This window comes from Chrysochloris asiatica, unplaced genomic scaffold (assembly GCF_000296735.1).
Source record: "Chrysochloris asiatica unplaced genomic scaffold, ChrAsi1.0 scaffold00093, whole genome shotgun sequence".
NCBI classification, from domain to species: Eukaryota; Metazoa; Chordata; class Mammalia; order Afrosoricida; family Chrysochloridae; genus Chrysochloris; species Chrysochloris asiatica.
The window spans coordinates 11,560,793-11,587,811 of record NW_006408611.1 but is presented as its reverse complement, the minus strand read 5'-3'; the positions used below and the strand labels follow the sequence as shown (position 1 = coordinate 11,587,811).

The 27,019-nt window shown below is 47.7% G+C and overlaps 2 protein-coding genes across 3 annotated transcripts in view; one reads left to right on the top strand and one right to left on the bottom strand.

Annotated features, from left to right (window-relative positions):
• Positions 1 to 5,360: 5,360 nt before the first annotated feature.
• CAPG (capping protein (actin filament), gelsolin-like) lies at positions 5,361 to 12,777 on the top strand. 2 transcript variants are annotated; one of them, XM_006866593.1, is made up of 9 exons: positions 5,361 to 5,384; positions 5,527 to 5,699; positions 5,797 to 5,951; positions 6,142 to 6,309; positions 8,445 to 8,549; positions 8,899 to 8,991; positions 9,667 to 9,799; positions 12,080 to 12,168; positions 12,712 to 12,777. In XM_006866593.1, the coding sequence occupies exons 1-9, from the start codon at positions 5,362 to 5,364 to the stop codon at positions 12,775 to 12,777; spliced, it is 1,005 nt and encodes a 334-aa protein (XP_006866655.1). In that variant the 5' UTR covers position 5,361. The 2 variants fall into 2 exon arrangements, with proteins under 2 accessions (XP_006866655.1, XP_006866654.1); XM_006866592.1 differs by having other exon boundaries at positions 8,445 to 8,594.
• Positions 12,778 to 16,834: 4,057 nt separating this feature from the next.
• The window catches only part of ELMOD3 (ELMO/CED-12 domain containing 3), a 30,012-nt gene continuing 19,827 nt past the window's right edge, over positions 16,835 to 27,019 (bottom strand). The window contains exons 8-11 of the mRNA XM_006866608.1: positions 26,177 to 26,307; positions 17,919 to 17,995; positions 17,502 to 17,629; positions 16,835 to 17,037 (exon numbers count right to left, since the gene is read on the bottom strand). Coding sequence (XP_006866670.1) covers positions 16,835 to 17,037; positions 17,502 to 17,629; positions 17,919 to 17,995; positions 26,177 to 26,307 — 539 coding nt within the window. The remainder of the gene's footprint in view (positions 17,038 to 17,501; positions 17,630 to 17,918; positions 17,996 to 26,176; positions 26,308 to 27,019) is intronic.

The following is a 27,019-nucleotide window of genomic DNA, read 5'->3' as shown; positions in this document are numbered from 1 at the left end:
TTCTACCTTTTCTTATACAGTTAAATAATAAGCTTTGGTTTGGAGGTTAGCTAATTGGTAAGGCTTGTTCCGGATTTTGCTTCATTTCCTTTACCACCGTTACCCCCTGGATGGGGCCTAATCTCAAACCAAGCCTGTTGGCCACCACTTAGGCCAGGGCAGGTCTCTGTCCAGGAATGAGGCCAGGGTCCAGACAGGGGAGCCATGTGTGTGCAGCTGCATAATTGGGTGACTCCCTTGTCCCTGGTCCTGTTCCTCATGTGCTCTCAGAACCTCAGTATCCTAAACTAGAAAGGGAGGAGATTGAGTCAAACAAGCTCTAAGGGGCCTGGGACTGTGCTGTAGAACAGGCTGTTGCACCTGGGTTGCTGTCCCCTAGTGCTGAGCCTGTATGACAGTAAACATCTGCTGAATGAGAGGCAGTGCAGGCGGTTTGGTCTTTTCAGGAGACAGCAAAGAATGTTTTTGGGGGGGGGGTGTAGTTCTGCCAGCCCCTCAGAACTAAGCACTTAAAAAAAAAAAAAAAGAATCAAATGTAGGCCATTGGGAGTTAGGCATAGGGGAAGGAGGAAAAAGTGGTACGGAATCATTGACCCCACCCAGGAAATATGACTAACCCAGTGACTGCCGGGTTGTACAGACATGCTTTCCTGAGGTTGGTGAGTGGGGAACATGGCAAGGCTGGGTTTCCTAACTGGTCCAGACTTACTCAGCTCAGAGGCTGCTGCCTGCGGGGCGGGCCAGGGCTGGGATGGACCAACTTCTTCCCAGTGGGTCCCTCTGGGGAGCTAGCTGTCTTCCCCTTCCCAGCCTGGCAACGCCCACTGCCCCACCCGCCTGGCTGCTGTCTCCACCAGTGCCTGCCCTGCACTCCAAGGACTGCTCACCCCTCTCTCTTTGGGACATCTCCTCAGCACCGACTGGGGACAGATCTCAGGGGTGGGGCAGTGCCTGAGGAGTGAGAGGCGAGTGAGGAGCTGGGGTGAGACCAGGTTGGGAGGAAGAAGCACTTGAAAACTAATAGTAGCAGGAAGAGCTGTTGAAAGGCGAAAGTGTGGCTGAGGGGGAACAGTGGCCCCGGGGAGGGGGCTGGCTGGGACTCTTTCGGATGGCACGCAAAGCTGGCCTCTAGGGTCTGGAAACAAACCACAGTGTGCTGATGGTGTCTCCTGGCCACTGTGCTGGCAGTCAAGACCTTTGCCAAACTGCAAGTACTCTTCTGCTTGCTACTCACTGGGCTGGAGAGGTTTGGGGCTGGAGTGGGGCGTTTCTAGCCATTTGAATTCATGCATACTGCATAGATGATAGTTTTGACAATTCAGAGGACTCCCGCTGAGGCTCTGGGCCGCTAGCCACTGTCACTGCCTGGGTGTGGTGGAGAGGTAGGTGAAGGTGGAGCCTGTGAGGGTAGGAATCCCACTTGACGTCAGTGGAAAGAACACAGGCTGAGGGGTCTGCAAACCTGTCACCTGGACTGACCCCTGAGAATGCCCATACCCCCGGTTGGAAGGCTCTGGGGTAGTTTCTAATGTAGATTCTTGCATTGATACCTACCCAACTCCTTCTTAGGACATTGATGTTATTAAGTGCTGTGGAGTCAGTTCCAACTCATAGTGACCCTTTACAGGGTTTCTGAGGCTGTAAATCTTTGCGGAAGCTGAAAGCCTCATCTTTCTCCCAATGGGCTCAAAGCTGGTTGGTTTGGGAGAGGGGTAGGCATTTTCATTTCACACTTTGGGGTAAACAGAGACTGTGAGGTGAAGGGACTGGTTGAGGGTCCCTGGAATCAGACCTAAAGGAGGGCAAAGATACCACTGGTACTCGGGTTCTGTATTTCTGTTCTTGTTGTTGTTATGTGCCGTCGAGTTGGTTCCAACCCAGCGACCCTGTATAGGGTTTCCGAGGCTGTAAATCTTTATGGGAGCAGAAAACCTCATCTTTCTCCTGCAGAGCAGCTGGTAGTTTCAAACTGCTGACCTTAAGGTTCACAGCCTGGTTTGTAACCACTGCGCTACCAGAGCTCCTTACTGGCAGCCCTCAAAGTATGCATAGCACCTCCCCACTTTCTACCCCATCCCCCAAGAGTGTTCTTGTTTCTAGGTGGGGCAGGGAGGAGCACTGGGACAGTCAGCAGAGCATGCATTGCCTCCTCCCATCCCCAGCCAGCCCCAGGACAGACTGACTGGATTCCTATCCCCTGCTTTCTGCCTCAGGCTGCTCCTGCCAGTTCCAGCCAGTTGAAATCCTATCCTATCCCACCTGCACACCCCCACCTGCTGAAATAGTTGCTGGAGTCCAACAAGCCCTGTTTATCAAATACATTCTTTGAACACCTGTATGAGGTTCCAGCTAGATCCAGAGACAAAATACAGCTTCCTGCTATTGGGTGCAAAGGGCCCTGGAAGTCTAGTAGGGGAGATGTTGTTAGGTGCTGTCAAGTCAGTTCTGACCCATAGCAAACCTGCATAGGGTTTTCAAGAAGCAGCTGGTGGGTTTGAACCACGACCTTGCAGTTAGCAGTCCACACTGTAGAATAAACTCTGGATTTATTTTCAGGAATGTGGGGGTGGTGGTTGTGTACTGTGGAGTCAGTTCTGACTTATAGTGACCCTTATAGGGTTTCCAAGGTTGTAAATCTTTACTGGAGCAGAAAGCCTCATCTTTTCCCTGGATAGCTACTTGTAGATTACGAACTGCTGACTTTGTGGTTAGCAGCCCAACTCGTAATCCACTGCGCTACCAGGGCTCCTTAGTAGGGTAGATAAGTGGGTTCATAATTCACTGCAGTGTGGCAGAGTTAGAAAAATGAAGCGTTTTAACAGAAGTACAGAAGAGGTTGTCGTGTGAGGGGGTGAATTCCCCCCAACAAAGGTGTTCAAGGGATGGTTAGGGGATTTCTGTGTCTTGTGTGTATGGCTATGTGTTGGGAGGCAGATGCAGAGTAGACCAGATGACCACTAAGCCTGCTGCCACCTAGTCATTGTGAACCCATGTGTGATAGAGCAGAACTCCGTTCCATGGGGTTTTCTTGGCTTTTATCTTTACAGAAGCGGATTGCCAGGGCTTTGTTCCATAGCACAGCTGAGTGGGTTTGAACTGACAACCTTTGGGGTAGTAGCTGAAAGCAAACTGTTTGTGCCACCCAGGGACCTGATGAGCATTCAATTCCTAAAGTCTGAGATTCTGTGGCACCCCCCTCCTATGGAAATTTTGTCTGAGGTCACACTGGGTGAGATGGCTCCCTGCTTCACTGCTGCTCTAATGAAACCACGAAGACACAGCTGTTCTTCATTTTTGTGCCAGCTCCCCTTCCTACACAACGCCTTGCCCCTAGCACAGACCTTGCATGAAATTGAATAGACTCTTGTGGGATGCTTGAGTACAGGTGATTCCCAGCTGAGACATGAGATTCCCAGCTGAGACAAGTTCATACTGTGAGACAACCTGTGAGCAGGACTGATGTGCGCTTCCAGGTGAGAGGACTGCGGAACCTCTCAGAGAAGGCTGACATACCGAAAATCTCCTTGGACAGCTGGGGCTTGCATGAAGTGGAGGTGGGCATTGAGGAAACTCAGAGAACTATGATCTTGAACAGGGTAGCTGGAATGGGGAGAAAAGAATGCAAGACAAGATGTCAGGATAGACCCTTACCTGGGAGAAGCTGCAACAGAAGGCAGAGGGGCAGGAACTTCTCAAGCACAGCCACCCAGACTCCAGTCTGCAGAGTCTGGTCTGCCATGTGACCTGGGCTTTGGGACTTTTATAAGACCCCCAGATGATTCTAATGTGCAGGAAAGCATGAGACTATCCACTGGTGACCTCATAGTCACCTGAAACATATGTTCCAAATACCCACGCCAGGCTCCACTCCACACCTGCAAAGGTAGGATCTTCCCGGCTGGGGCTTGGGCACCTACGTTTCTGATAAGGTCCCTGGGCAGCCAGAGTGGAGAGTTGAGTGATGAAGGAGCAGATAGCCTTTCCTTAGAATGGCTGTGGCGCTTGGTCTGTAGCCCCGGCGTGTGAAATACCTGGCTTTGGGTTATGGCCTGAGTTCTCATTTCAGTTATACAAAATGAAAGAGAGGAGGGCTGACAAATAGGTTCTCTCGTTCACACCATCTCTGACTCTGAGCTTGTGGTGACCACTTCAGATCTGAGTCACAGGCTGGGCTGCTGGCTGCAGGGGATGTGGGCATAGCATGTGACGCCCTGTGGGATAGAGGAACAACCCTCCCCCTCACTATTTTCCTTCTTGCTCCCAAATGTGGTGCCAAAAAAAAATGCCTTCCACTGTTGAGTAGGTTGGGAATGGAAAAGGAAAGTCATTCACATGATATTTTGCCGTGAGCTCTCTCCTTTGTTTCCTGCTATTGGAGTCTGGGTGTGGCGCTGTGGATTAATGAGCTGAACTGCAAAGTCAGTTTGAACGGCAAGGTTGGAGGTTCAAGCTCATCAGCTGCTCCTTGGAAACCCCATACAGGGTTGCTGGCTTGATGGCACTTAACAGCAACAAAAATTGGGAGTCGTCAGTTGATCTTCACTCATAGTGAACCCATGTGACAGTAAAATGGCCGCATAGGGTTTTTCTAGGTTTCAGTCTGTTACAGGAGCTCTGGTGGCGCAGTGGTAAGGCACTCAGTTGCTAACCTGAAAGACTGGAGGTTCAAGCCATGCTGTGGAAGCCCTGGAGGTCTGCTTCTGTGAACATTACTAAACTAGAAAAACCCTGTTGGGGCAGTTCTGCTGTGTCACATGAGGCTGCTAGGAGCTGGAACCGACTTGATGGTACCCAACAACATATATACATATATTATCAGTTTTATGGAACATCTAAAAAAAAAAATCTTCATTGATTTTTCTCTACTGTTTTTTTCTGGTTCTATTTTATTAACTTTTGCTCTTATTTTATTTTTCTTCTGATTGCTTTGGATTTAATTTGCTTGAACTTTTCTAGTTTTTTTTTGTTTTTTTTTTTTTTCTTTTTATGGCAGAAGCTTAAATAAGTGATTTTAAACTTTTTAATATAAGTGTTTTAGCATGGAGAGTTAGGGATCTTGAGGCACTAGGGGAGCAAGGCTGAAAGGTCACAGCCCAGGGGTTAGAGGCCTGGATTCAGCAAGCCACTTACTTAGATTTAATCCTCTGACCCTCTTAGATTTAGACCTCTGAGCCTGGCTTTCTTTGCCTGCATAATGAAGCCAGAGATAATCTCCTCTAGCCCCTGGAGATGAGATAATTGACGAATATGAAAGCACTTAGCCACCCACCTGCAGGGCCTTCTCAGACCAATGCATAGGGTGGTTGTTGAGACATTTGTAATAAATATGGCTTCCTCTGTCTTTCCAGATCCAGAAACATCATGTACACACCCATCCCCCAGAGGTAAGCTATGTGCCAGTGCCATCTTCCTCCACCCCCCACTGCTCTCCTCACACCCAGGCCCCAGAGTCCCCTGCCTGAGTCTCTAGGCTTAGACCTGCTCCTCTTGGGCCCTGTCCACTGCCCACTCTTTCTCCTCCTGCAGCAGTTCCCCGTTCTCAGCCTCCGTGCAGAATCCTGGCCTGCATATCTGGCGGGTAGAGAAGCTGAAGCCAGTGCCCGTAGCACCTGACAACCGGGGTATCTTCTTCTCAGGAGACTCTTACCTGGTGCTGCACAATGGCCCAGAAGAGCTTTCTCACCTGCACCTGTGGATAGGTAAAGGAGCTGGGATGGTGGAAGGCCTGGCTCAGGCAGGGGCTGGAGCTAGCATGGGTCTCATGGGCCTTTCCTTGCTGCCTCTCACCTGTCCCAGGCCAGCAGTCATCCCGGGATGAGCAGGGGGCTTGTGCAGTGCTGGCTGTGCACCTCAACACCCTGCTCGGGGAGCGACCTGTGCAGCACCGTGAAGTACAGGGCAATGAGTCTGACCTCTTCATGAGCTACTTCCCGCATGGCCTCAAGTACCGGGTCAGTGCCCACCTCCCAGCACCCCAGCCTCTGGCTCCCCTTAGAGTCAGCCCCTCTTCCCTCTGGTTCTCATCCTGCAGAAGGCCTGAGCACACTTAGGGCTGGGCCCCCACTTCTCTGTCTGTCTCCCGATGGGATGGGGGCTCCAGATCTCCAATCAGCCCACTCAGGCCAGCTGTCTGGGTTGCAGGAAGGTGGCGTGGAGTCAGCATTTCACAAGACCTCCCCAGGGACCACCCCAGCTGCCATCAAGAAACTCTACCAGGTGAAAGGGAAGAAGAACATTCGCGCCACAGAGCGGGCACTTAGCTGGGACAGCTTCAACACTGGGGACTGCTTCATCCTGGACTTGGGCCAGGTGGGTCAGCAGAACTAGACTGAGCACTCTGTCTTGTTTTGTTGTTAAGTGCTATCGAGTCAGTTCCAACCCATAGCAACCCTGTAATAGGGTTTCCGAGGAGCAGCTGGTAAGCTGGAGCCTTGTGGTTCAAAGCTCCTTTGCAGTGCAGCGCATTAACCCACAGCACCACACCAGGACTCTGTCTTAGGATCATCCTTTTAAAGGAGCCTTGGTGGCGCTGTGAGATAAGCGCTGGACTGCTAACCACATGGTTGGTTATTCAAACTCACCAGTCACTGTGTAGGAGAAAGATGAGGCTTTCTGCTCTTGTAAAGCTTGGAAGTCCTATAGTGGGTTACTATGGGTCGGAATCAACTCAGTGGCAGTGGGTTTGGTTTATTTTGCTTGCTTATTAAAAGGAGGGGACTAGAAAGCAAAGAGAGAGGGAGGGAAGCTGAGAAGCTCTAAGCCCGTGCCAAGTTGGACCATTTCAGCTGTTAGAAAGCATCCCTTTATTTTGGGGCAGAATTCAGCTTCCCTCTGATTTCTTGCCATTGCCTATAACGCTGGAGCTTACTCCTTCTATTCCAGACAACTTTTTTTTTTTTTAAGTTTTATTGTGAATTATGTGATAGTTCACATGGGAGAACATTAGCTTTACATTCATCCTATCGTATATCGTTTTATTGCCATGGTTACAATCCCCTCCATGCATTATCAACCAACCAAAGGGTACACCCTGCAAGCCTGCCCCCAAGTCATCAACATACAGCCCGTCTCCCTCTCTGGGTCTAGAGTTCCCAGCTGCTCCATCTCGCCACGTCATCATTCTTCCTGAAAACTTACAACTCAGAACTTAGTTTCCTGGCAGACTACTCATTAGTTTACTCACTCAGTAGATCTGTGATACCCTTTCTGAGCAAGCATGGGGACCACAGTGCTGGTCAGTAAAGTCCCTGTCCCTGAGAAGCTTCACCTGGGGTGAAGATCTATCTGTTATCACTCAGCACCCTTGACAGGATGTGACGAGGAGGCAGCGTCCATGTCTGGGGGAGCTGGAGATAAGGACCATCAAGTCTGAATCGAAGCCAGTAGTCCCAGAAAGGGGTCCTTTGACTAGAGATTCATGGAGGGGGAATGCCATTCCCAGCAAAGGGACAAGGGGAGTGGAAGCAGAGGTGGGAAAGGAAGGAGATAGCAGAGAAGGGTCTAGTTTGACTGGGACCCAGGGTGGGAATAGGAACCATGAGGAAGAAAACTGTGAAATGAAGGTGAGTCCTGGGTCTTGAGGAGATTGAATATTTATCTGAGAGTTCACACTGCAGCTTGTGGTGCTGAAGACTCTTGGACAAGATCACTGCAGGACTTGTTTATAAGGCAGATAAGCTTTGAGATGGAGGCAACAAACAGATCTTGTAATAAATGGCGCAGAAGACTTGAGGCATTTTGCTTGGAAGTGGGTGTGAAAAGGGATGAGATTGGAGTTCAAGGATGGCCTTTATCCATTCATTCTTCAATAAAGGTTTGCTTGTGTCTATATTGGAGCCCAGCCTCGGAAACCCTGTACAGGGTCGCTATGAGTCAGAATCAACTCCACGGCTCATAACAACAACAACAACATATTGGAGCCCGGCTCTACCTTGACAGTTGGTATATAGCAGTGAATAAAATAAAACAAAAACTTCATGCCCTGTGAAGTTTACTTTCTAGTCAGGGGAGACAGATTTCAAAGAGGATATTATTTCTAAGTACCATCAAGTTGGCATAGTGACCCTATATAGGGTTTCTGAGGAGCAGCAGGTGAGCTTAAGGTTCAAACCGACATTGCAGTCCAGTGCATTAACTCACAGTGCCACACCAGGACTCCTCAAATAGAATAACAAAGTAAAATATATGGCACTAAGTGATGGAGAGGAAACAGGAGAGGAGATGGGTTTTGGGCAAAGTCATGAGAAGAGAGTGGTGTTACTGCCATTCTCAGAGAGGCCTCTGGGTTTCCTGCTGCCTTCTTGATCATCCTGCCTCAGTGGACAGCTCTTCCAAGAGGAGGGAGAGAGAAATAAAGACCTTTCCTTGAGCTGTCTCCCACACACTGTCACGGGCTGCAGGACACAGGTAGTTGGCTTTAACTCAGTCTCCCTGCTTCCCTTTAGACCATCCTCACCTGGTGTGGTGGAAAGTCCAACATCCTGGAGCGTAACAAGGCCCGGGACCTGGCACTGGCCATACGAGACAGTGAGCGGCAGGGCAAGGCCCAGGTGGAAATCGTCACTGATGGGGAGGAGCCTGCTGAGATGATCCAGGTGGGCAGCTGGGTACCTCTGCTTAGAAATGGCCAAGAGGGGTGCTAATTAGCTGGGGGTCATGGGGGTCGCTGGTGGAGGGTGGTGGGGAAGGGTCTGGGGTACTAACAAGGACTGTGGCTGCTTCACATGGTGTCTTTGTGTCATTCTGAGTGGCCTGGCTGGTGTGGTGGGCTGGATTCTGCTGGTGCCCTTGCACAGGACAGTTTGTCCCAGCAGAGGTGGTAGCCCCGGGCATGGTGGGTTTAGGTCTGAGGCAGGTGCCCAGGAGTCCCTGTAAACTTGTCCACCCCTGCCTCTGCAGGTCTTGGGCTCCAAGCCCCCTCTGAAGGAGGGAAACCCTGAGGAAGACCTCACAGCTGACCAAGCAAACGCCCAGGCCGCAGCTCTCTATAAGGTGGGAGCCCACACAGAGCAGTTGGGGTGCATATGGGGTTAGCGTGAGGGACAAACACAGTGGGAAGAGTGAATGAGGCCCAGGGAGGTTGATGGAGGGCTGGAAGTGACAGGGGTGGGTATGGGAAGAGGACGCTGTCAGGCCCTCCCCAGTAAAAGAATGCCACTTCACTTCTGGCTCATTCTTGGAGGAGGGAGGTTGCAAGCCAATTATATGGTTTACTTTTTTTGCCATTGTTTGAATTTGTAGTTTGAAATGTACCCAATTCCAAAATGGATTTTGGTCACTGTGTTGCAGTGATTTAGGATGATATAAGAGGATGGGAGGAGCCCTAGTTGACAGTGTGGGTTAAGTGCTGGGCTACTAACTGAAAGGTTGGTGGTTCGAGCCCACCAGCTGTACCTCAGGAGACAGACTGACAGCCTTGGAAACTGTGGGGGGCAGTCTACTCTGTCCTATAAGTCAGCATCAACTCAGTGGTAGTGGGTTGGTTTGGGGGAGCTTAAAGGGGTGGGGGCTGCCTCATTGCATTCTTCCCTGTCCCTCTCAGGGTCTGGGGTGGTGGGTAGTAGAGACAGTGGGAGACAGGCAGAGAGGGAGGGCCTTGAGGAGGGATGAGGTGGTCTGCTTCTCGGGGGAGGAGGGGAGGATCTGCCACTGTCCTTTTTCCCCCAGGTGTCTGATGCCACTGGACAGATGAATCTGACTAAGGTGGCCGACTCTAGTCCCTTTCCACTCGAGCTGCTCATAGCTGATGACTGCTTCGTGCTGGACAATGGGCTTTGTGGCAAGATCTACATCTGGAAGGGTACGTGTGGTATGGCCTAAGACCCCTTCCACAGGTGTGACTCAGTCAGCTTCCCGTGGGAGTGCTGTCTGCTGGCCTGCTTTCCAGAGAGTCCGGGAGCTTCTGGCCAAGGGCTTTTCCTTTGCTGTTCCCACCCTCTAAGTCCTAGGCAGTGCTTCTGAAATTTCAGCATGAATCAGAATCACTGACCCAAAGGCCTGTTAAAATCCCCACCCCCAGAGGTTCTGGTTCACTAGGTCTGGTGGGGGGTAAGGAGACAGAGATTTTGCATTGCTAAGAAGGTCCAGGTGATGTTGACGCTGTTGGTCCAGGGACCACAGTTTGAGATCCACCATTTTGGAGAATGTTTAAGTCGTTGGGGCTTCTGGAAACCCCTGAAGCTAGGATTCAGCCTTGAGGTGTACTAGAGGTAAATTTTAGGTAAATGAGACATTCGTTTATGCAGTAGATAGTGAGCCAGTATAACTTGTTCTTCCAAGAGATAATATCAGCTAGAAAAAGGAGAACTGTTGTACAGATCCGGTTCATCTTGTTTGACTGTTGGAAAATGTGGTCACAAAGCTGAGTCCTGAACGATACTTGGAGCTCCCGTTACTTCCCTACGTATGTCTTTTCTTGAGCCTGTCTCACGTCCCTGCACAGATTCTAAAGGCTTGAAAGCAAGAACCACAGTGGCTCCAGGATCTCGACAAATAGTATTTGTTCAATAAATATCTGTGGGGTCAACTGAGGCCAAGAAAAGACGGAAATCCCCAACCCGGTCAGAAAGATGGAGAGAGTTTGGTGCTTTTAACAGTAGCTGCTGCCAGGCAAATAACACTGTTGCTGTTATTGTTGGGGACTGTTGAATAGATCACAACTCCTAGCAACCCCACGGGCCAGAGGAGAGCTTCCCCTGAGGGTTTTCAAGGCTGTGATCTTTACGAGAGCAGATCACCAAGCCTTTCTCCTGTGGAGCAGTTGGGTGAGTTCGAACCACCAACCTTTCAGTTAGCAACCAGAGTTCCTTAAGTACTGTTGTTAAGTGCCCTCAAGTTGATTCTAACGTATAGCAACTTATATAGGCTTTCCAAGAGCGGCTGGTGGGTTTGAACTGCTGACTTTGCCAGTGCCAGTCCACAGCTTATCCTACTTACCAGGGCTCTAGTTATCATTGTTGCTGTTGTTAAGTGCTGTGAAGTTGGTTTCAACTCAGAGCTGCCCCATATATAGGGCTTCCAAGGTTTTTTAATCTTTTGTGGGAGCAGAAAGCTTCATCTTTCTCCCACAGAGCAACTGGTGAGTTCGAACCACCAACCTTGACAGTAGAAAGATAGGCCAAAGGGAAGGGCCTAGAGCAGCAAGGAGCAGCCAGGATTCTAAGAGAATTGTGCTACTGAGGTGACATTCCTTCCGGGTCACAGGACAGGGTACATTTCCCAAGGAACCAATGCCACACCTGCCCTGGAAACTATTAATCCCACACAAAGACAACCCATTATGGAAAGAGAAACAAGAGGAGAGCTGGGAAACTTGGGTGGCCAGGAAGGGACATCTTTCCTGGGCAGGGGTATAGCCAGTCAATTCAAAGAGGAAGGGTACAGCATATTAGTCTCAGATAAGTTATAGTTATCAGATTGTTTTCAATACCCTGGCTAGAGAGCCAACTAAATTCACAACTTTGTTTTCATAGGGGAAGGAAAATACCTTAAATTAGAGCAGACGTCGTGCAAACGAGCCGGGCTATAGAAACGAATGGAATACTCTGTGGATATAGTTTGTATAAGCTTTCAGTTAGTATGTTAGGTCTGTGTAGACTTCCTGGCACAATGCGATAAGTTCATCTGCATCAGAAATCGTACCCCTGGTCCTATTTCACTTTACAAAAAAGGCTTGATAAGAGTATAGTTGACAGACACAAGAATCAAGGAGTCCTTCCAGGGGAATCGCTGGCCTTAGAATTTGCTGTCAGGAAGAATACCTGTGCTTCTGCCTGAAGTATCCCTGGAGCACTGGCTGGAGCTAAAGCTTTGGTGATTCAATGAGGAGAAAGGCGAGAAGGCCAGTTTCATCCAGCTTGGAGCTGCCAAGTTGGAAGAAGTGTCAGAGGCTGACAGCACACCTACACAGAACTCCAGTCTTCTTGGGCACGCCTTGTCCATTTAACTTTTAAAAAATTGGTTCAGCGTTTAAAAGTTGCCAGCTATCCCCTTTGTCCCTTTAAATTTCCCTGAGAAAGTTTTGAGCAGGGAGCTAGAACGAATCCTTATTCTTTTTCAAAATCTCTTTCCTGTGCTCCAGGACGAAAAGCTAACGATAAGGAGCGGCAGGCAGCCCTCCAAGTGGCTGAGGGCTTCATCTCCCGTATGAAGTACGCCCCCAACACTCAGGTGAGGAACACCCCTACACTTTCCCCCTCTCCTCTAAATTAGACACGAAGGGTAGGACAGCCTTGGACATAGTCAGGAACAATCCAGCCTCTCTCTCAGACCCATCCAATAGAAAGCCCGTCTCAATCCTTCAAATATGTGTTATTTCCTAAGAGGATGTTAGAGAGCAGCCCCCTGGGAACCCAGAGAGCTTGGTGTACCTGTGGATAGCTATATTCCTTATCTGGGTCATTGTCCTTAGCTGGATCCACCTCTCTAACTCCAGCATGGTGGAACTAAGCCATTCCCAGAAATCCTGCAAAAACTCATCTATAATTGGTGTACCTTTCAGACTGTGCACCTTATCTGTTGTTTTAGCCCCGTCCCTATAATCTGTTTTCCTGTTTCTTGGCTTATGTGGAAGAGTGGCGCTGGTCCAGACTGCATGTGGACTCAGGCCGAGTGTCCAACAACCTCCTGCAGGACTCCACCCTCCCTGTCCTTCTTGGTGGAGGCAGAGGGGGCCACCTTGTAAGCCAAACCTCTTTCCTGCTATCCCTGCAGGTGGAGATTCTGCCCCAAGGCCGTGAGAGTCCCATCTTCAAGCAATTCTTCAAGGACTGGAAATGAGGGCCCATGTCTCTCAGACCACAGCTCTCCTTCCTGGGTACCTCTGACCTGCTTGCTTTCCCTCTGACACATGGTCAGTGCTGATGTTCAATAAAGGAAGCAAATGCTTTCCCTGATCTCTGCCTGAACCTCATACCACACACCACACTGTACCACACCCTATATCATATTTCATTATACCATAGCATACCACACCTTACCATACTTCACCATAGCCTGCCTTACCATACCATATCATACCATATTTCACACCATACCACACACCATACCACACTATATCACACCATACCACACACCTTACCATACCTCACCATACAACATCACACACCACACTACACCATAGCATACCTCACCATACTACACCACACCATACTACACACCTTACCATACCTCACCATACATCATACCTGCACTACACCATATTGAACATCACCATACCACACCTCACCTCACCATACATTTACTATATTATACATACCATATCACATCACACCTTACTTACCACACATACCTCACTTCACCATACCATACTAAAGCATACACCAGACCACCATATGGTGCACTACATAATACCACACCACACCACTCTTAACCATACCATATTTGGCTTTCCTATACTGTGCCGTACCATGCCATACCACCACACCACACGATACCTTACTACACCAAACCCACTTTCATCAAGCTGACCCTGATTCATGGTGGCCCATGTGCTGCAGGTGCAGTCGCTCCATTGGGTTTTCTTGGCATGAGATTAACAGATACGGATTACCAGGTCTTTTTTTTTTTTTTTTGGCTACCACTGAGTGGGTTGGACCTGTCAACCTGTAAGTTAATAAAAACCCAAACCAAACCCACTGCCACTGGGTTGATTCCAACTCATAGAGATTCTGTGGAGGGCTTCTGAGACTGTAAATCTGATCTTTCTCCCACAGAGTGGCTGGTAGGTTTGAACTGCTGACTTGGTGGTTAGTAGCCCAAATCCTAACCCATAGTGCCACCAAGGATCCTTAGTCTAGTAGGTGAGTGCAAACCATCTGTGTTGCACGGCCTGGGTTAGTTTCACAGTCCCTACCTGTTTACTCAGCTCCTGGCTGTGCTGGGGACAGAGTTGCACACTGGTAACAGCTCCACAGCTTCCCAGGGGACCTGGGCCTCCTCTGGGGCCAGACCTCGCTTTGCGTGACTGAGGCAGAGGGGCCTGGATTGCCAGGCAGGCACTGCATGAGGGAGGTGGCATGGCCCTAGGATCACTTTGACCCAGGGGTTTGCTTGTATCACATTCTCATTCGGGAGACTCTTGTGGTGACAGGCTTGGGATGCATATCCATTTAAGTCAGTATTTCCTGAGACACCCAAAAGCCCCAAGCTTTCCAAGCTCTCCAAGGGCAGCTGCCCCTACTGTACAGAATTCTGGTGCGGCCACTTCCTGGTATACTTGTTGTTGGGCAAGGAGCCCAGGAGTTCCGTGGGACTGTGTGTGTGAAGAGCATTGGCCTGGGAGTCAGGAACCCTGAGTTCTTTCTGGTCCTCACCCTGCCTCTAATCTTGAATAAGGTTCTTTTCCTTGTCTGAGCCTCAGTTCATTCTCTTGCATAATCAGGTGGAGGTTGGAATATTAACAAGAATTTTTTTTTTCAAATTCCAGTTGCCTGTTGCCTTAGAGTTGACTCCAGCTCATGGTAGCCTCGCCTGTGTCAGAGTAGAACTATGCTCCATAGCGTTTTCAATGGCTGGTTTAAAAATTTAAAAAATAAAAGGCCTTTTTTCTGAGGTACCTCTAGGTGGATTCAAACCTCCATTATCTTTTGGTGAGCATCCAGAATGCGTTAGCTCTTCTCAAAGAGAACTCTTAAAACATGCCTGCCTCAAAGACAACAGACTAAATAGGGGTGAGAATGGAGTAGCCAAGAAGAGGCCCCATCCTGAAGAACAGTGGCTCAGGGGGCAAGACTAAGACATGAGTCTGTATAAGGCTTAGAGAATCACTGAAGCCTGGCTTTAGCTGCCACTCTCACCTCTGACATGCCCAACCCTGGGTCCTAAGACCTTCTGATTCTCTTCATGCAAACAAAACCAAGTTCATTTTGTTGTGTTTGTTCCAAGAAACAGAAGCAGCAGCTCACCTGCCCTGCTCGCCCCTCCCTCAGCACAGAAGCATCCGGGCCCTCCCTTCAACGGTCTATGCAAAGAGCAATATATACCATGGATGATTTTTAAAAAGGCAGAAAGCAAAGGTTGAACTAAATCATTGGTTCTGACATAATTTTCAGGGTTGTACAATACAGGTCCTTTCCTAAGAAAAATGCAGAGTAAGACTTCTGCAGCTGCTTTTGGGGGGCTCACACAACTCTCTCCCACAACCAGTCCATCAAAAGAGCCCCATCAAAAGACAAAGATTATTATTATTGTACCAGGGGGCTTCAAAAAGTTCATGGGGAAAAATGGAATGGAAAGATCATAGGAGTTTTCCACAACTTTTTGGAGCCCACTCAGATGAAACTGTAAGCCCACTGTTGTATGGAGACCATTACACAGTGAGTGAAGCCTGGAGAAGGTGTCCTGTGACAGGCACTGGCTTCCTCTCCTGCACGAGGTTCCCAGGGACTGAGAGGACCTCCAAGCATGTGCCCAGAGTTGGGTCTGTTGAGTTTCCTGGTCTCTGTGATGGGCTCCTCCAACTCCAGTGGGTCTTGGAGAGGCTTGCAGGGCCTAGACAGTGGTCTCCCAAGGCTCTACTTAAGGGAGAACAAAGGACAGGAAATCAGCCTAGCATTGGTTAACTCCCCTTGCTCAAGAGACCACCCAAGGGTTGGTTGCATCTGCCCAGTGGTGCCCTGAAAGTAGAGCCCAGAGTGTAGGGAATGGAAACTTCCTCATGGCCCAAGGCCTGGTAACTGAAAGATAGCAAAGGCCAGGCGTAGGCAGAACCAGTGGGGCTCTGCCTCCCCCCAACCCCCACCACTGCCAATTGAGGTTACTTTGGCCTGGAGGCCCTTTTGGAAATGGAGCAACAGAGTCAGGCTTCTCCAGAAGGAAATGTAGGGAAAACCCCACGTGGATGCCTCATGTCAGTCCATCTTAACCAGAGCCAGAAGCGCCTGTTCCACTGGTGAGAGCATGCCAGGAGCTTCTGAGGCGTTATACAAGTTCATCACCAAGGACATCATATGGACTCAGGGGTAGTTTAGCCATCAAGAGACAACCTGCTCCTTCCAGGAGTCTCTGACCAGTGTCAGATAACTCTCTCCCCTGTCCTGTGCGTTCACCTGCTCGAGTGTCTAGTGCTAACCAAACCTGGAACAAAAGGGCTACAGAAAGGTACCAAGGCCTATCTCAGAAGAAGATACTGCAACACTTAAACCAGAACTTCCTTTATTTGAGAACTACTGGTATATGAATCTCTCCTTCCTTCAAGGCCAGAAAACCACCCTTGATGTGGCCTGAACAACCTCCCCGGCTGAGGAAGCCCTAGTTTGAGAGCCAGTAGGATGAAAGCAGCGACGGGACCTACCTAGTTGAATGCCTGTTTCCACATCATCAACAATGGGGGCAGAAACTCCAGAGGGGACCCTGAGACTGGCCAGATGGATGGAGGTGAGCAAAGCCTGGCCGGCTGAGGTCTCTGGCAGCTTGCTCTGGTTCAGACTGCCCCCTGCTGGCTGCTGCCCCTGCTAGCGTCTCTCTTCTGTTCTAACTACAGAATCCAGGCTTAGAGATTCAGGGCCAGAAAGACCCACTGCTTAGTGAACCAGAAATCTGTTTTTCTCTACTGAGGCTAACTTTCAACATGGGGACACATGGAACATCCAGATGGGGTTTTCCTATCACATTCTCACTGAGATAAGCTGCATAGCCCCAATTAGGATTAAGTTTAAGGTAAAACTTTCCTTGCTCTGGAGACAGGTCTGCATGGAGTAGGTCAAACCCTACTTCCTATATTCCTATATGCCCTACTGAGACACTAGGGCTTGGCCCTGAAACAGCCTGCTGTGGGCCCTCTGAAGACCCCAGGTCCGGCCTTTAAGTCTTTCCCTCAGTCAGCCTCTGGAGTTGGTCAGATGGGCCTTGTGCCTTCGGTTGCATGCAATGGCAGGTCACATACACCTGTGAAGGTGAGCTCCTTGGAGTGAGGGGCTTGGGGCCCATAGCACTTTGGTGCTCCCCAAAAGGAGGCCTGTCCCTTCGACACCCTATCCAAGTAGATCTCCAGGGTCTTGAGTAGTCGCCTTGGGCTCTTCTTGGCCAACACTTCCAAGTCTGGAACAGAGAGGATTGGGGAACAAAAGGCATAAGGGGGCTTTATATTGTACAACACTCCTGGTTTCAAGACTAGCAGTTCTGGGGAGCACCTCCAACCCAGATGCTATGGAGGGAAAGGGGTGTCTTCTGAGATGGGGAGATGCCCAGATCGAGAGACCCAGGGACCACCCCAGCCATTCTGCCTTGTCCAAGACAAGTTCAATTTTGAACAGTTAGTCTAACTGTTAGGCCTGACTTGCAACTTTTGATGCAGAAACTGTGATCATCATTGGTGTAAGACCACAAAGGGAGGAGAGTGGTGGCAGAGAGATAAGGACAGTGAAGCTGGGATTCGAGGAAGCATAGATGGAGGCTGTAGGAAGGGAACTGCAGTCAAGCCATGCTAGCAACCAGTCCTGGGCCTAGAAGCTGGGTACAACAGAAGTTCAGGCGCCCGGGCCGCCCTGAGAAGAGGGATATACCTTTGAGGACAAAGCCTGAGTCTGAGATGGTTTTCTGCTGTGTCCTCCAGACATGGGCGAGGCGGAGGAAGGTGGCCGCATAGAAGCTGTTCACTACCGGGATAACCTTTTGCTGCCGATTACATTCCCTACAGGACAAGGGAGATGATTTGCCCATGAATGGACCAAGCTGATGCCTGGTGTCCTCTCACCTGGATTCCAAGCTAGCATAGATATAGAATACCCGCCAGTTCCTGGCAGCCTTCACCTCTGAGGTCAGGGCTGGGAAAGAGAGATGGCGGAAAGAAAGGTGCAGTTGCACTTTGTCCAGGCCCTCCAGGAACCAGCAGGTGAGAGAGAGAGTTGGGGAGAGTGAGGCTGTGTTGGACCACTCTAGTCAGCTGGCTGGATTAGCTGGTGAGCAGTGTGGGGACTCACCGGGTGAGACAGTCCTCCCTTAAGGCCTGGATTGCGATGCGGGTGATATTCACTGACATCAGACAGAAGGGGAATTGCTGGAATGGAGGGGGCAGCGGGTTAGTGGTAATCTCAGTTCTGTCTTCTGTGTTCCCCCTTCAAGAACAGGCTACTGTGGCCCATGGCACTAATGGCGACCACAGCACATGAAGCAGCAGCTAATAATATAGCGCACTTATGCTTACTTTCACAAGACTCTTCCCAACATACAGATGAGGAAACCGAGGCTCAGTTAGCAACTTTCCTACTGTGTGAGAAATAGGGTTCTAGCTGACGTTAACGTGCTCTGAAGCTGATGTGCATGACCCTGTGCTAGTTCTGCAGCCTCTTCACCAGCCCCACCCTCAGAATGAGGATGAATACAAGAGGGTCTCTGGGGTCCTTAACCAAAGTTCAGTGTTGGGTAAAGTCAAGACACTAATCATTACAAAACCTGTAAGATAGGTTTTATAACCTACAGTTTACATTTCCTCTTATCCTAATCCCTACCTCACAGAGTTGCTATAAGGATGAATTAAGATCATATTAGCAAAATACGGAGTCGTGGTGTTGCACTACAGTATAAGCACTGGAATGGTAAACACAAACCCACCAGTCACTCCTCAGAAACTCTACACAGGATTGCTATAAGTCAGAACTGATTCAATGGCACTTAACAATAAACAAGATACTGGAGTCCTGGTGTGGCACTGTAGGATAAGCACTGGACTACTAAAGCAAGGTTGGTAATTAAAATCCATCAGTCACTCCTTGGAAACTTGGAAATACACAGGGTCACTTTAAGTTGGAACAGGCTTGATGGAACACATGTGGCCCAGGTAGGTACATAAAATGTAGATAATTATTACCCTTGCCTCAATGTGGGTAGCTGAGGTCAGTAGCAATGTATTTATACCCTCAGGTACTGAGCAGAATTGGCTATTGAATTATCATATGATCTTACATAGCATCTGCCCCCTCCCTGGAATTTTTCAGTCTTAAAATAAATATGGAAACAAGAATATGGTAGCAAGCATAACCAACATAACAAACGTAGTGTCCATCCACTCTCAAGAACATTCTAGTAACCATGACAAAGAAATTCAGATCTCAAACAGCTCTTTTCCTTCAGCCACTCCCTTAGAATACGGAAATACTCAGGTTAGAATACTGCACAGATGCTCTATTGAGGGAACTGACTAAAAGACAGCAGAAGAAATCAGACCTGGACATTTTCTGCATTTCTATTTAAGATTTCATTTCTCTTCATGTTTCCTGTCTCGGTCTACACACATTCCAGTACTGAACAAGGAGCTGCTGCTCACACGGCCTCACTCCTGAAGATTCCAACTCAGTAGCTCTGGGGCAGGGCTTGGGCACCTGCATTTCAATGTTTTGACCCTGAAGTGTGTTGCAGCTGAAACATCTGCAGGAAGGTGTGGGTTCTAGGTCCAGCTTCACCATTACTTACCTGGGTGTGGCGCGGTAGTATGAGCACTGGCCTGTGAACCACAAGGTTAGTGGTTTAAGGCCTCCAGCTGCTCCATGGGAGAAAGATGAATCTGTCTGTTCCCACAAGATTTATGGCTTTGGAAACCCTATGCAGGGTTGCTATGAGTCAGAGCTGACTCCACAGCACTTAACAACAACATAGACTGTTAACTCCAAGATCGCTGGTTCAAACCTGCCAGCGGCTCCTAGGAAACCCTATTCAGGATCGCTATGAGTCTGATCCAACTCAAAGGCACTAACAACAACAACAAATGAGTAATAACACTTTACCTCTCTGAACCTTTGCTGTAAAACAAAGTTGTTACAAGGATCATTTCTTTCACAGGATTGCTGTATTAATGGAATGAAATCATGGATGGTTGGAAAGCTATATGAGGGGACTTCCAAAAGTTAGTATAAAAATTCCATTAATTTTTAATTCCATTTTTCCATGAACGTTTGGATGCCCCCTTGGTCTAAGTTTTTATATACAAACAAGCTTTATTATCAGTGCTTCCTTTCCTGGTAGCTACTGACCCACAAACCCTATGTGCACAGTGTGACTGTGTAGTCACACCTGCTTCTCAGTGGTCTCAGATTTGCACAAGGCCAAGACTGATGGGAGTCCTGGGTCCCACCAGCACTTCTATCTCTGGCCAATTCCCCTCTAGCATGATGAGCCACTGCTTGGCTACTAACCGAAAGGTTGGCAGTTTGAACATACCCAGAGGCTCTGTAGGAAAAAGACCTGGTGAGTCACATAAAGGTTATAATTTAAAAAACCCCAGGGGCAGTTCTGCCCTGACAAATGGGGTCATTGGAGTTGAGATGACTCAATGGCACCTCACCACCACCACCACAGGTACTTAAGCTCTTTCCTTGGGGATGGTACAGGGCTGGTGGCTGGAAGGTTTGCAGCCTCCAACTGGTGTTCTGATTTTACAGTCTTCTGGAACAATCTGCATTTTCAAGATTCATAAAGATTCAAAGTCAAGTTTTACTTTTAAACTTGAAGTTATTTATAGTTCAAGGCATTATAAAATAAAGCTGGAGGGGACCTTAGAGAATTATTTATGCCAGATCCCTCACTTCATAGATGAGAAAACTGAGGCCCAGCATGGTTGAGTGACTTGCTCCAAATCATATCTAAACAGTAATATTGCAGCTAGAATCTAGCTTCCTGGTACCTACACTTGCCCTCTTATTTTGTTGTATTCAACTGCTATTCCTTCTTATTGTCTAGTATGTTTATTGTGGAGTAAATATAAACCCCTACTAAATCCCACAAAGGCCAGCTGGTGAAAAGATAGGAAACAGAATGGTTCAAGTGATGAGACTGGGTCCCTGAGGATTAAAGTACCCAGTACTTACTCTCTCAAATTGTTATTCCCTCATTCTAATCCATTTGTCCCTCAAATATCTGAATGGCCTGCTACTTCACCATACTCAAACCCTTCCTTGAAAACAAATGAGGGATTGGGTTGGAAGTAGTCTTCTACCCTGGTTTTATGTTTCTTCAGAAAAGTCTCATAAAAGACCCTTTATATGCCACAAAAGGGGCAACACGGAGGTCAGAAATGGTTTATAGGAACAACTCATTAACTGATCTTGGGCAAATCATTTCCCCTTCCCTATCTCTAAAAGGAAAGTGCTAGACCAGTGATTGCTAAGATACCCTTCAACCCTGGGATTCTGTTGTAACAAAGCAGTGTCTATGCAAGAGACCATATCATAAGCCATGGTGCCCGATACACACACTGGACTTAGACCTTACATTCCTGCTTCATGAAAATCCACAATATATGCTCACATTTTCAACTGGTGAAACCCTGATAGAAGAAATCCCACTCTTTAACTGTGGCTCAGGTTTCAGCCGAACAACAGATAGGTCCATAAGGGGATAGTAATGCTAGTGAGGTGCGGATACCACAGAATGGTCAGCCAGTAGAAATTTTAAAAAGGCAGCATTTACCCAAGGACAGAGTTCAGGAAGATTGGAAAAGAAGGAGGAGTGCGCATGGGAAACAGAGGGGGTAGTGGGATAAATGGTGTTGCGTTGAGGGACTGCAATCACTGAGATGAAACCAAGAATATGATTTTTTTAATGTAAAATTGAGAGTCTGCTCTCTAAACCTTCACTCAATTCACAATAAAAAAGTTTCTTAAAATTCAGGGAAAATAAACACCTACAGGAAAAATACAAAACAATATAGGCAGACCGACTGAACAAGCAAGTTGCTTGCCCAGGAGACATCAAGGTAAGTGGTCGGGTCCCCTCAGTGCAAACCCCCTTCCAAGACTAAGACTTAATGGGAATACACACTCTGATTGGTGACCATGCTCATCACCGATAAGGGGAAGTGAGGGGAAAACAGAAATGAAGCGGTGAGATAAGCCCTACAATGTTCAATAAACTCTTGTGAACCCAGGTGAAGACCTGGTTGGCCAGCATTGTCGCAAGACCTGGGGACTCTTGGGCCCAGAGTCAGTGATATAGCCATAGAGGACTAGAGTGGAGAGTGAAGTGTCCAGCTGGTAAGAGAGGGCATATGCATAAGAACACCTACACTTGCGGATAATACCCACTTGACTTGGCTTCAGTGACTGGATGTTCAGAGCTCAACTAGAAGAATAAAGAAGAGGAAAAAAGAGTAATCTGATACAATTTGATGAACTTGACCTACACCTACGGATGCAGTAGCTCAAAAGAGGGAACAAATCTTTACAGCAAGGATCATTTCCATCCCCTCCATACAAAGAGTAGACAGGGATGGGCAACTTGGACATTGGCTACCCAAAATGGGGGGCTACAAAGACAAGAAGTGACTGGCTTACAGTCTTTCAAGAGGGAACCTAGATTCAGAGGGTGTGGAGGCAGGTGGAATCTCCACTGAATAGTATCCAATCTGTCTGGGTGGGGCTGATAAAAGGAGATGCGGATAGCTCTCTTGTGATACAATAGTGAATAATTGTTATCAGGACTGATTGTCAGTGTTGGAAATGTAAAGGCAGATGTTTGTAGAAAAAGGAGGGGAGTGATTGACTTTGCAGTCTAGGAGCAGAGGTCCCTGGGACCATCAGGGGAGAAGAGCTGAGAGCGGGACCCTACCCAGAGAAGCACTGACGCCAGAGATGGAGGCAGAGACGATGATGTGGAGAGATGGCGTGGCTATGGACTTTAGACCCAGAGAGGGGGAGAGGGGCTGTGTGCTGATGACTGGGGAGCAGGCTTGCAGGTTATACCCTTTGGTTGGTTGATGATACATGGAGGGGATTGTAACCATGGCAATGAAATGATATATGATAGGATGAATGTAAAGCTACTGTTCTCCCATGTAAACTATCACATAATTTACAAAAAAGCATTAAAAAGAAAGAAATTTGGGATTCAAGAAGTGATTCACCATGTTAATAGGTGGAAGTATCTGTGCACATAGTCAAATGATTTACAAAAATACAAGATGCTACTATGATTAACAAACTTTCACTGAAAGCCTACTGTACTTGACATTTGACATCATTTATCTGTAACTTACAACAACTGTACAAGGTAGGAATTATTTTCCCATGTTACAAAAGAAGAATCTAAGGTTCTGAGAGTGAATTTGGCCAACAACACTGATACTGACAGAGTGGTTTTGCAACTCGGGTCTGCCTGACTCCAGCCAGACCTCTAGGATAAACTGGTTGGATTGAAATGCTGTAGGTCTGATCTTGCAGATCCTCCTTGTCTGGCTCTTCTCCTCAGATAGCACCAAAGCACATCCACCTTCCAGTTGTCTGTGAAGTGCTACTGGGGGCTAGGCCTGGTCTCATCAGTGAGGACCTTATCATATCAGAAATCAAGAGTGAACCCCTGATTCACACACAGACAAGGGAGGTTGCACAAGTTCATGGAAAAACTCCATTTATCTCTTCATTTCATTTTTCCATTAACTTATTGAAGCCTCCTTGTACGTTACTAAGTTTTGTTTACTTTGAGGACTTGGACATAGTAAGACCCCAATAGCAATGAGCACACCTAGCACTCAGATCTTGGTTTCTAAATACCACTCTTTAACTCAAGAAACCAAAGCTTCTTGGAGAAATGAGCTTGGAGAAATGCAAGGGTTGGGGTGGGGAAAATGCAATCTGAGTTTGGAGCACCTTGAGGTGACAACTGAAAGAGTTCCTAATGGCCAAAGATGGAGCAGTTTCAGCAGAAGAATAAATTACGATAGTATTGGGTTATGACCCATAGAATAAAATAAATATACATGGGTCCACACTGCCATAAAAATAATTAAAGAAAGAAATAAATGGGGAAGTAGAGAGAACTATTGCTTATAGAAGAGTTTAAAATAATAAATGTAGAAGAAATGATGGAAATCAAAAATCACTATTAAAACTCCACAGTAATAACTGTTACAGGCAAGATCCACCAGTGAAGCTGAAAAGTATGGGAAAACATTTGAGGAGAAACAAGATACCTGCATTGTCTCCAGGTATATTCCTGGATTAATTATAAGGTACAAAGGGAAAAGCAGTATCTTTGAAGTGGAGAAACCACTTTACCCAAATGGTCAAGGCTAACATCAACAGTAATTAGACATATTCACATCATATAGTCATGATACAAGGCACTGAGATGGGCACATCAGTGAACTCTGGGGTTCGAGCTAAAAATCTAATCATGAAAAATCATCAGGGAAGCCACACTGAGGAACAATCTACAAAACAAGTGTCCAGTACTTATCAAATGTGTCAAAGCCATGAAATATGAGGGGGCTTCAAAAACTTCACGGCAAAATTCCATTTCTTTTCATTGCATTTTTTTCATGGCTTTTTTTGGGGCCCCTTGAACAGGAAAAGCTGAGAAACTGTCACAAGTTGGAAGAGACTAAGGCAACATTACAATCAAAAAGAAAAAGAGCAGCAAGTAAAAGAAACCACTACACAGGGTCAATTGGCATAATGTACTCCACAAAGACAATGTTCCATATCCTGCTCTGGTGAATAGTGACTGGGAGCTTAAAAGCTCATGAATGGCCATCTAAGGTACAACTATTGATCTTTCCCTGTTCAAAGGAAAGGAAAGTGATGAAAATGGAAGTTACTTTGAGACAAGGTTCAGGGGACTAATAGAATACAACGCTGAGACTAGGAGAACTAGATGATGCCTAGACACCACTACCAACTGCTCTGAAAGGCATCACATTAAAATCCTGGCTAGAACTGGAGAGAATATGGAACAAAACAAAAACAATCATAAAAAAAGAAAAAGACCAGGCTTACTGGTCAAATGGAGACTGGTGGAACCCCAGTTATCCTTAAGGTCCGGAACTGAACTCACTCTTAGGGCTCAATTTTCAGCCAAGCAATAGATAGGACTATAAGTTGCCGATAGAAAGGGCCAACCATTGGAGATGAAAAGGGCAGCATTTACTCAAGGACAACGTTCAGAAGGGTTGGGGGAAAAGGAGGAACGAAAATAGGAAGCACAGTGAGGCAGTGGGATGACTATTGTTGCACGGAAGGAACTGCAATCATTGAGATGAAGCCAAGTGTATGGTTTGTTGGATGTAAAACTGATCTGCTCTGTAAACTTTCACTCAGTTAGCAATAAAAAGTGAAAAAAAGGAAAGAAAGCAACCCAAGTTTCCAGATGCTGCTGCTGGTCAGGGAAGCACACCATTAGTCACTGACCTACATGCTGATAGTTCCTAAATTTTAATCTCCTTAGCTCCATACTCATCTATTAAGTGCTAACCCCACATCTCTACTTGGAAATCATATGTGGTTTTGTATGCCCTACTTGGAAATCATATGTGGAGTTGGTTCCAAGAGCTTTCCAAGAGCAGCTAGTGGGTTTGAACTTCCAACCTTGTGGTTACCAGCCCAGTGCTTATCCTACAGTGCCACACTAGGGCTCTGGAAATCAGACAGGCCTCTCAAAATTTACACGCCAAAACTGAGCGTTCAAACTTACTCTTTGCATTTCGGTTAATGGCAAGTATCTTCACAGTTGACCATCCTATATAATATATAATATTCTGATCCCTCAAAGAGTTACAGCCTTGGAAACTTCATACAGGGTCACTATGTGTCGAAACTGAATGGATGGTAATTAACAACAACCATCACCCTGCCCTATTTGTCCTTTTTTCCTTAGTCCTGACCTCCTTCTGATACACTCTATATGGTTAAATGTGTTTTCTAAAATTAAGGGAATACCACCTTTTCCTACCTGGGAAAAGGTGGAATCCCAGCCCCAGAAAGCAGACTGGGGACCGAAATCCAGGGGCTGCAGAAGCCGGACTCGGGCCTGTCGGTAAATCAGTGTCACCTGACCCAAGGTAAATCTCTTCTTAGTCTAACTAACTCTTGTCCTCTTGGCCAGGAGAGATTACTGATATTGTACAAAAGATCTCCTTAGGGAGCTAAGACAAGAATCAATTCTAGTAAGTGCTTCTGTACATTATCTCATTTAATTTTCCCAAGTACCCAGCTCAGGTTTCTATGATCTCCATCCTACACATGGGGAAACTAAGGCTCTGAGGAGTTGAGCAACTTCCATGAGATACCAGTGACTTCACAGTGCTGGAGCTCACATTCCAGCCCAGGTGAGAATGGCAGGGGCTGTCCAGCTGTCCCAAGTGCCCTCAGCAATACAGCCTTCTACCTGTCAGGCTTTCTTGGCTGCCTCAGGAAACTGCTGCCCAGATCCTAGATCCACAGAACTCTCCTCTGGTTTCCCAACAAAGCCATACCTGGGTCCGGTGACGAGACAGTCGGAAAATCTCCTGTGCCATCAGCAAGGTCTTGGAGTCCATCACTAGATACAGCAGGTGCAGGAGGGCAAGGAAGCCTGCCCCTCTCAGGTCTGTGGCTGGATTTGCTCCTGTAACAGAAACCACAAGGAGACAGGTGGGACAGTGAGCAATGCTTAATGAGAACTCTGCTCCCTTGAGCCTCAAGAGCTTGGCTGGGAAGCTGCCTGTGGTGTGAGGAGCCCAGGCTCTCTCCTGTAGTCCTGTGACTGACTAGAGGCCAAGAGGCCACGCAGCTGACTCTCCAGTGTCCTGGGGGAGCCTCCTGTGTCTTTTGTCTTAGTAATTAGCTTGCTGCTGCGCTTCATCCACCATAGTGTCTCTCCACACACCAGTCAGTGATTTTGGGAAAAGACCAAGTAGATGCACTTCCCCCTGCGCCTCCCATTAGGTACAGCTAAAAACTCAAGCTGGGAATATCTAAAACAAACAAGACTCTGAAAGTTGGAGAGAAGAAGACAGACTGACAAACGAACTTGGGACCTGAGAAATGACTAGTGTTTCCTGGGTTTCTTTTTGACACAGACACGCCATTGAGAGCAGACAAAAAGAACCCCGTGGAAAACCAAGTTCCGTCTAGCCAGAAGACAGGGGAGGGGCAGTGTGGCAGGACAGAAAACATGTGACAATATCCACCAAACTCCAGCCGAACTCCACAGGACAACACTGGAGTCGCACGTCCAGAATCCCTCATCAAAGACCAAATGGGGGAGAACAAACAAGATGGTGGATCAGGTGGACAAATAGCAGAGAGCTCCGCCAACAACAACACAGAATACCCGA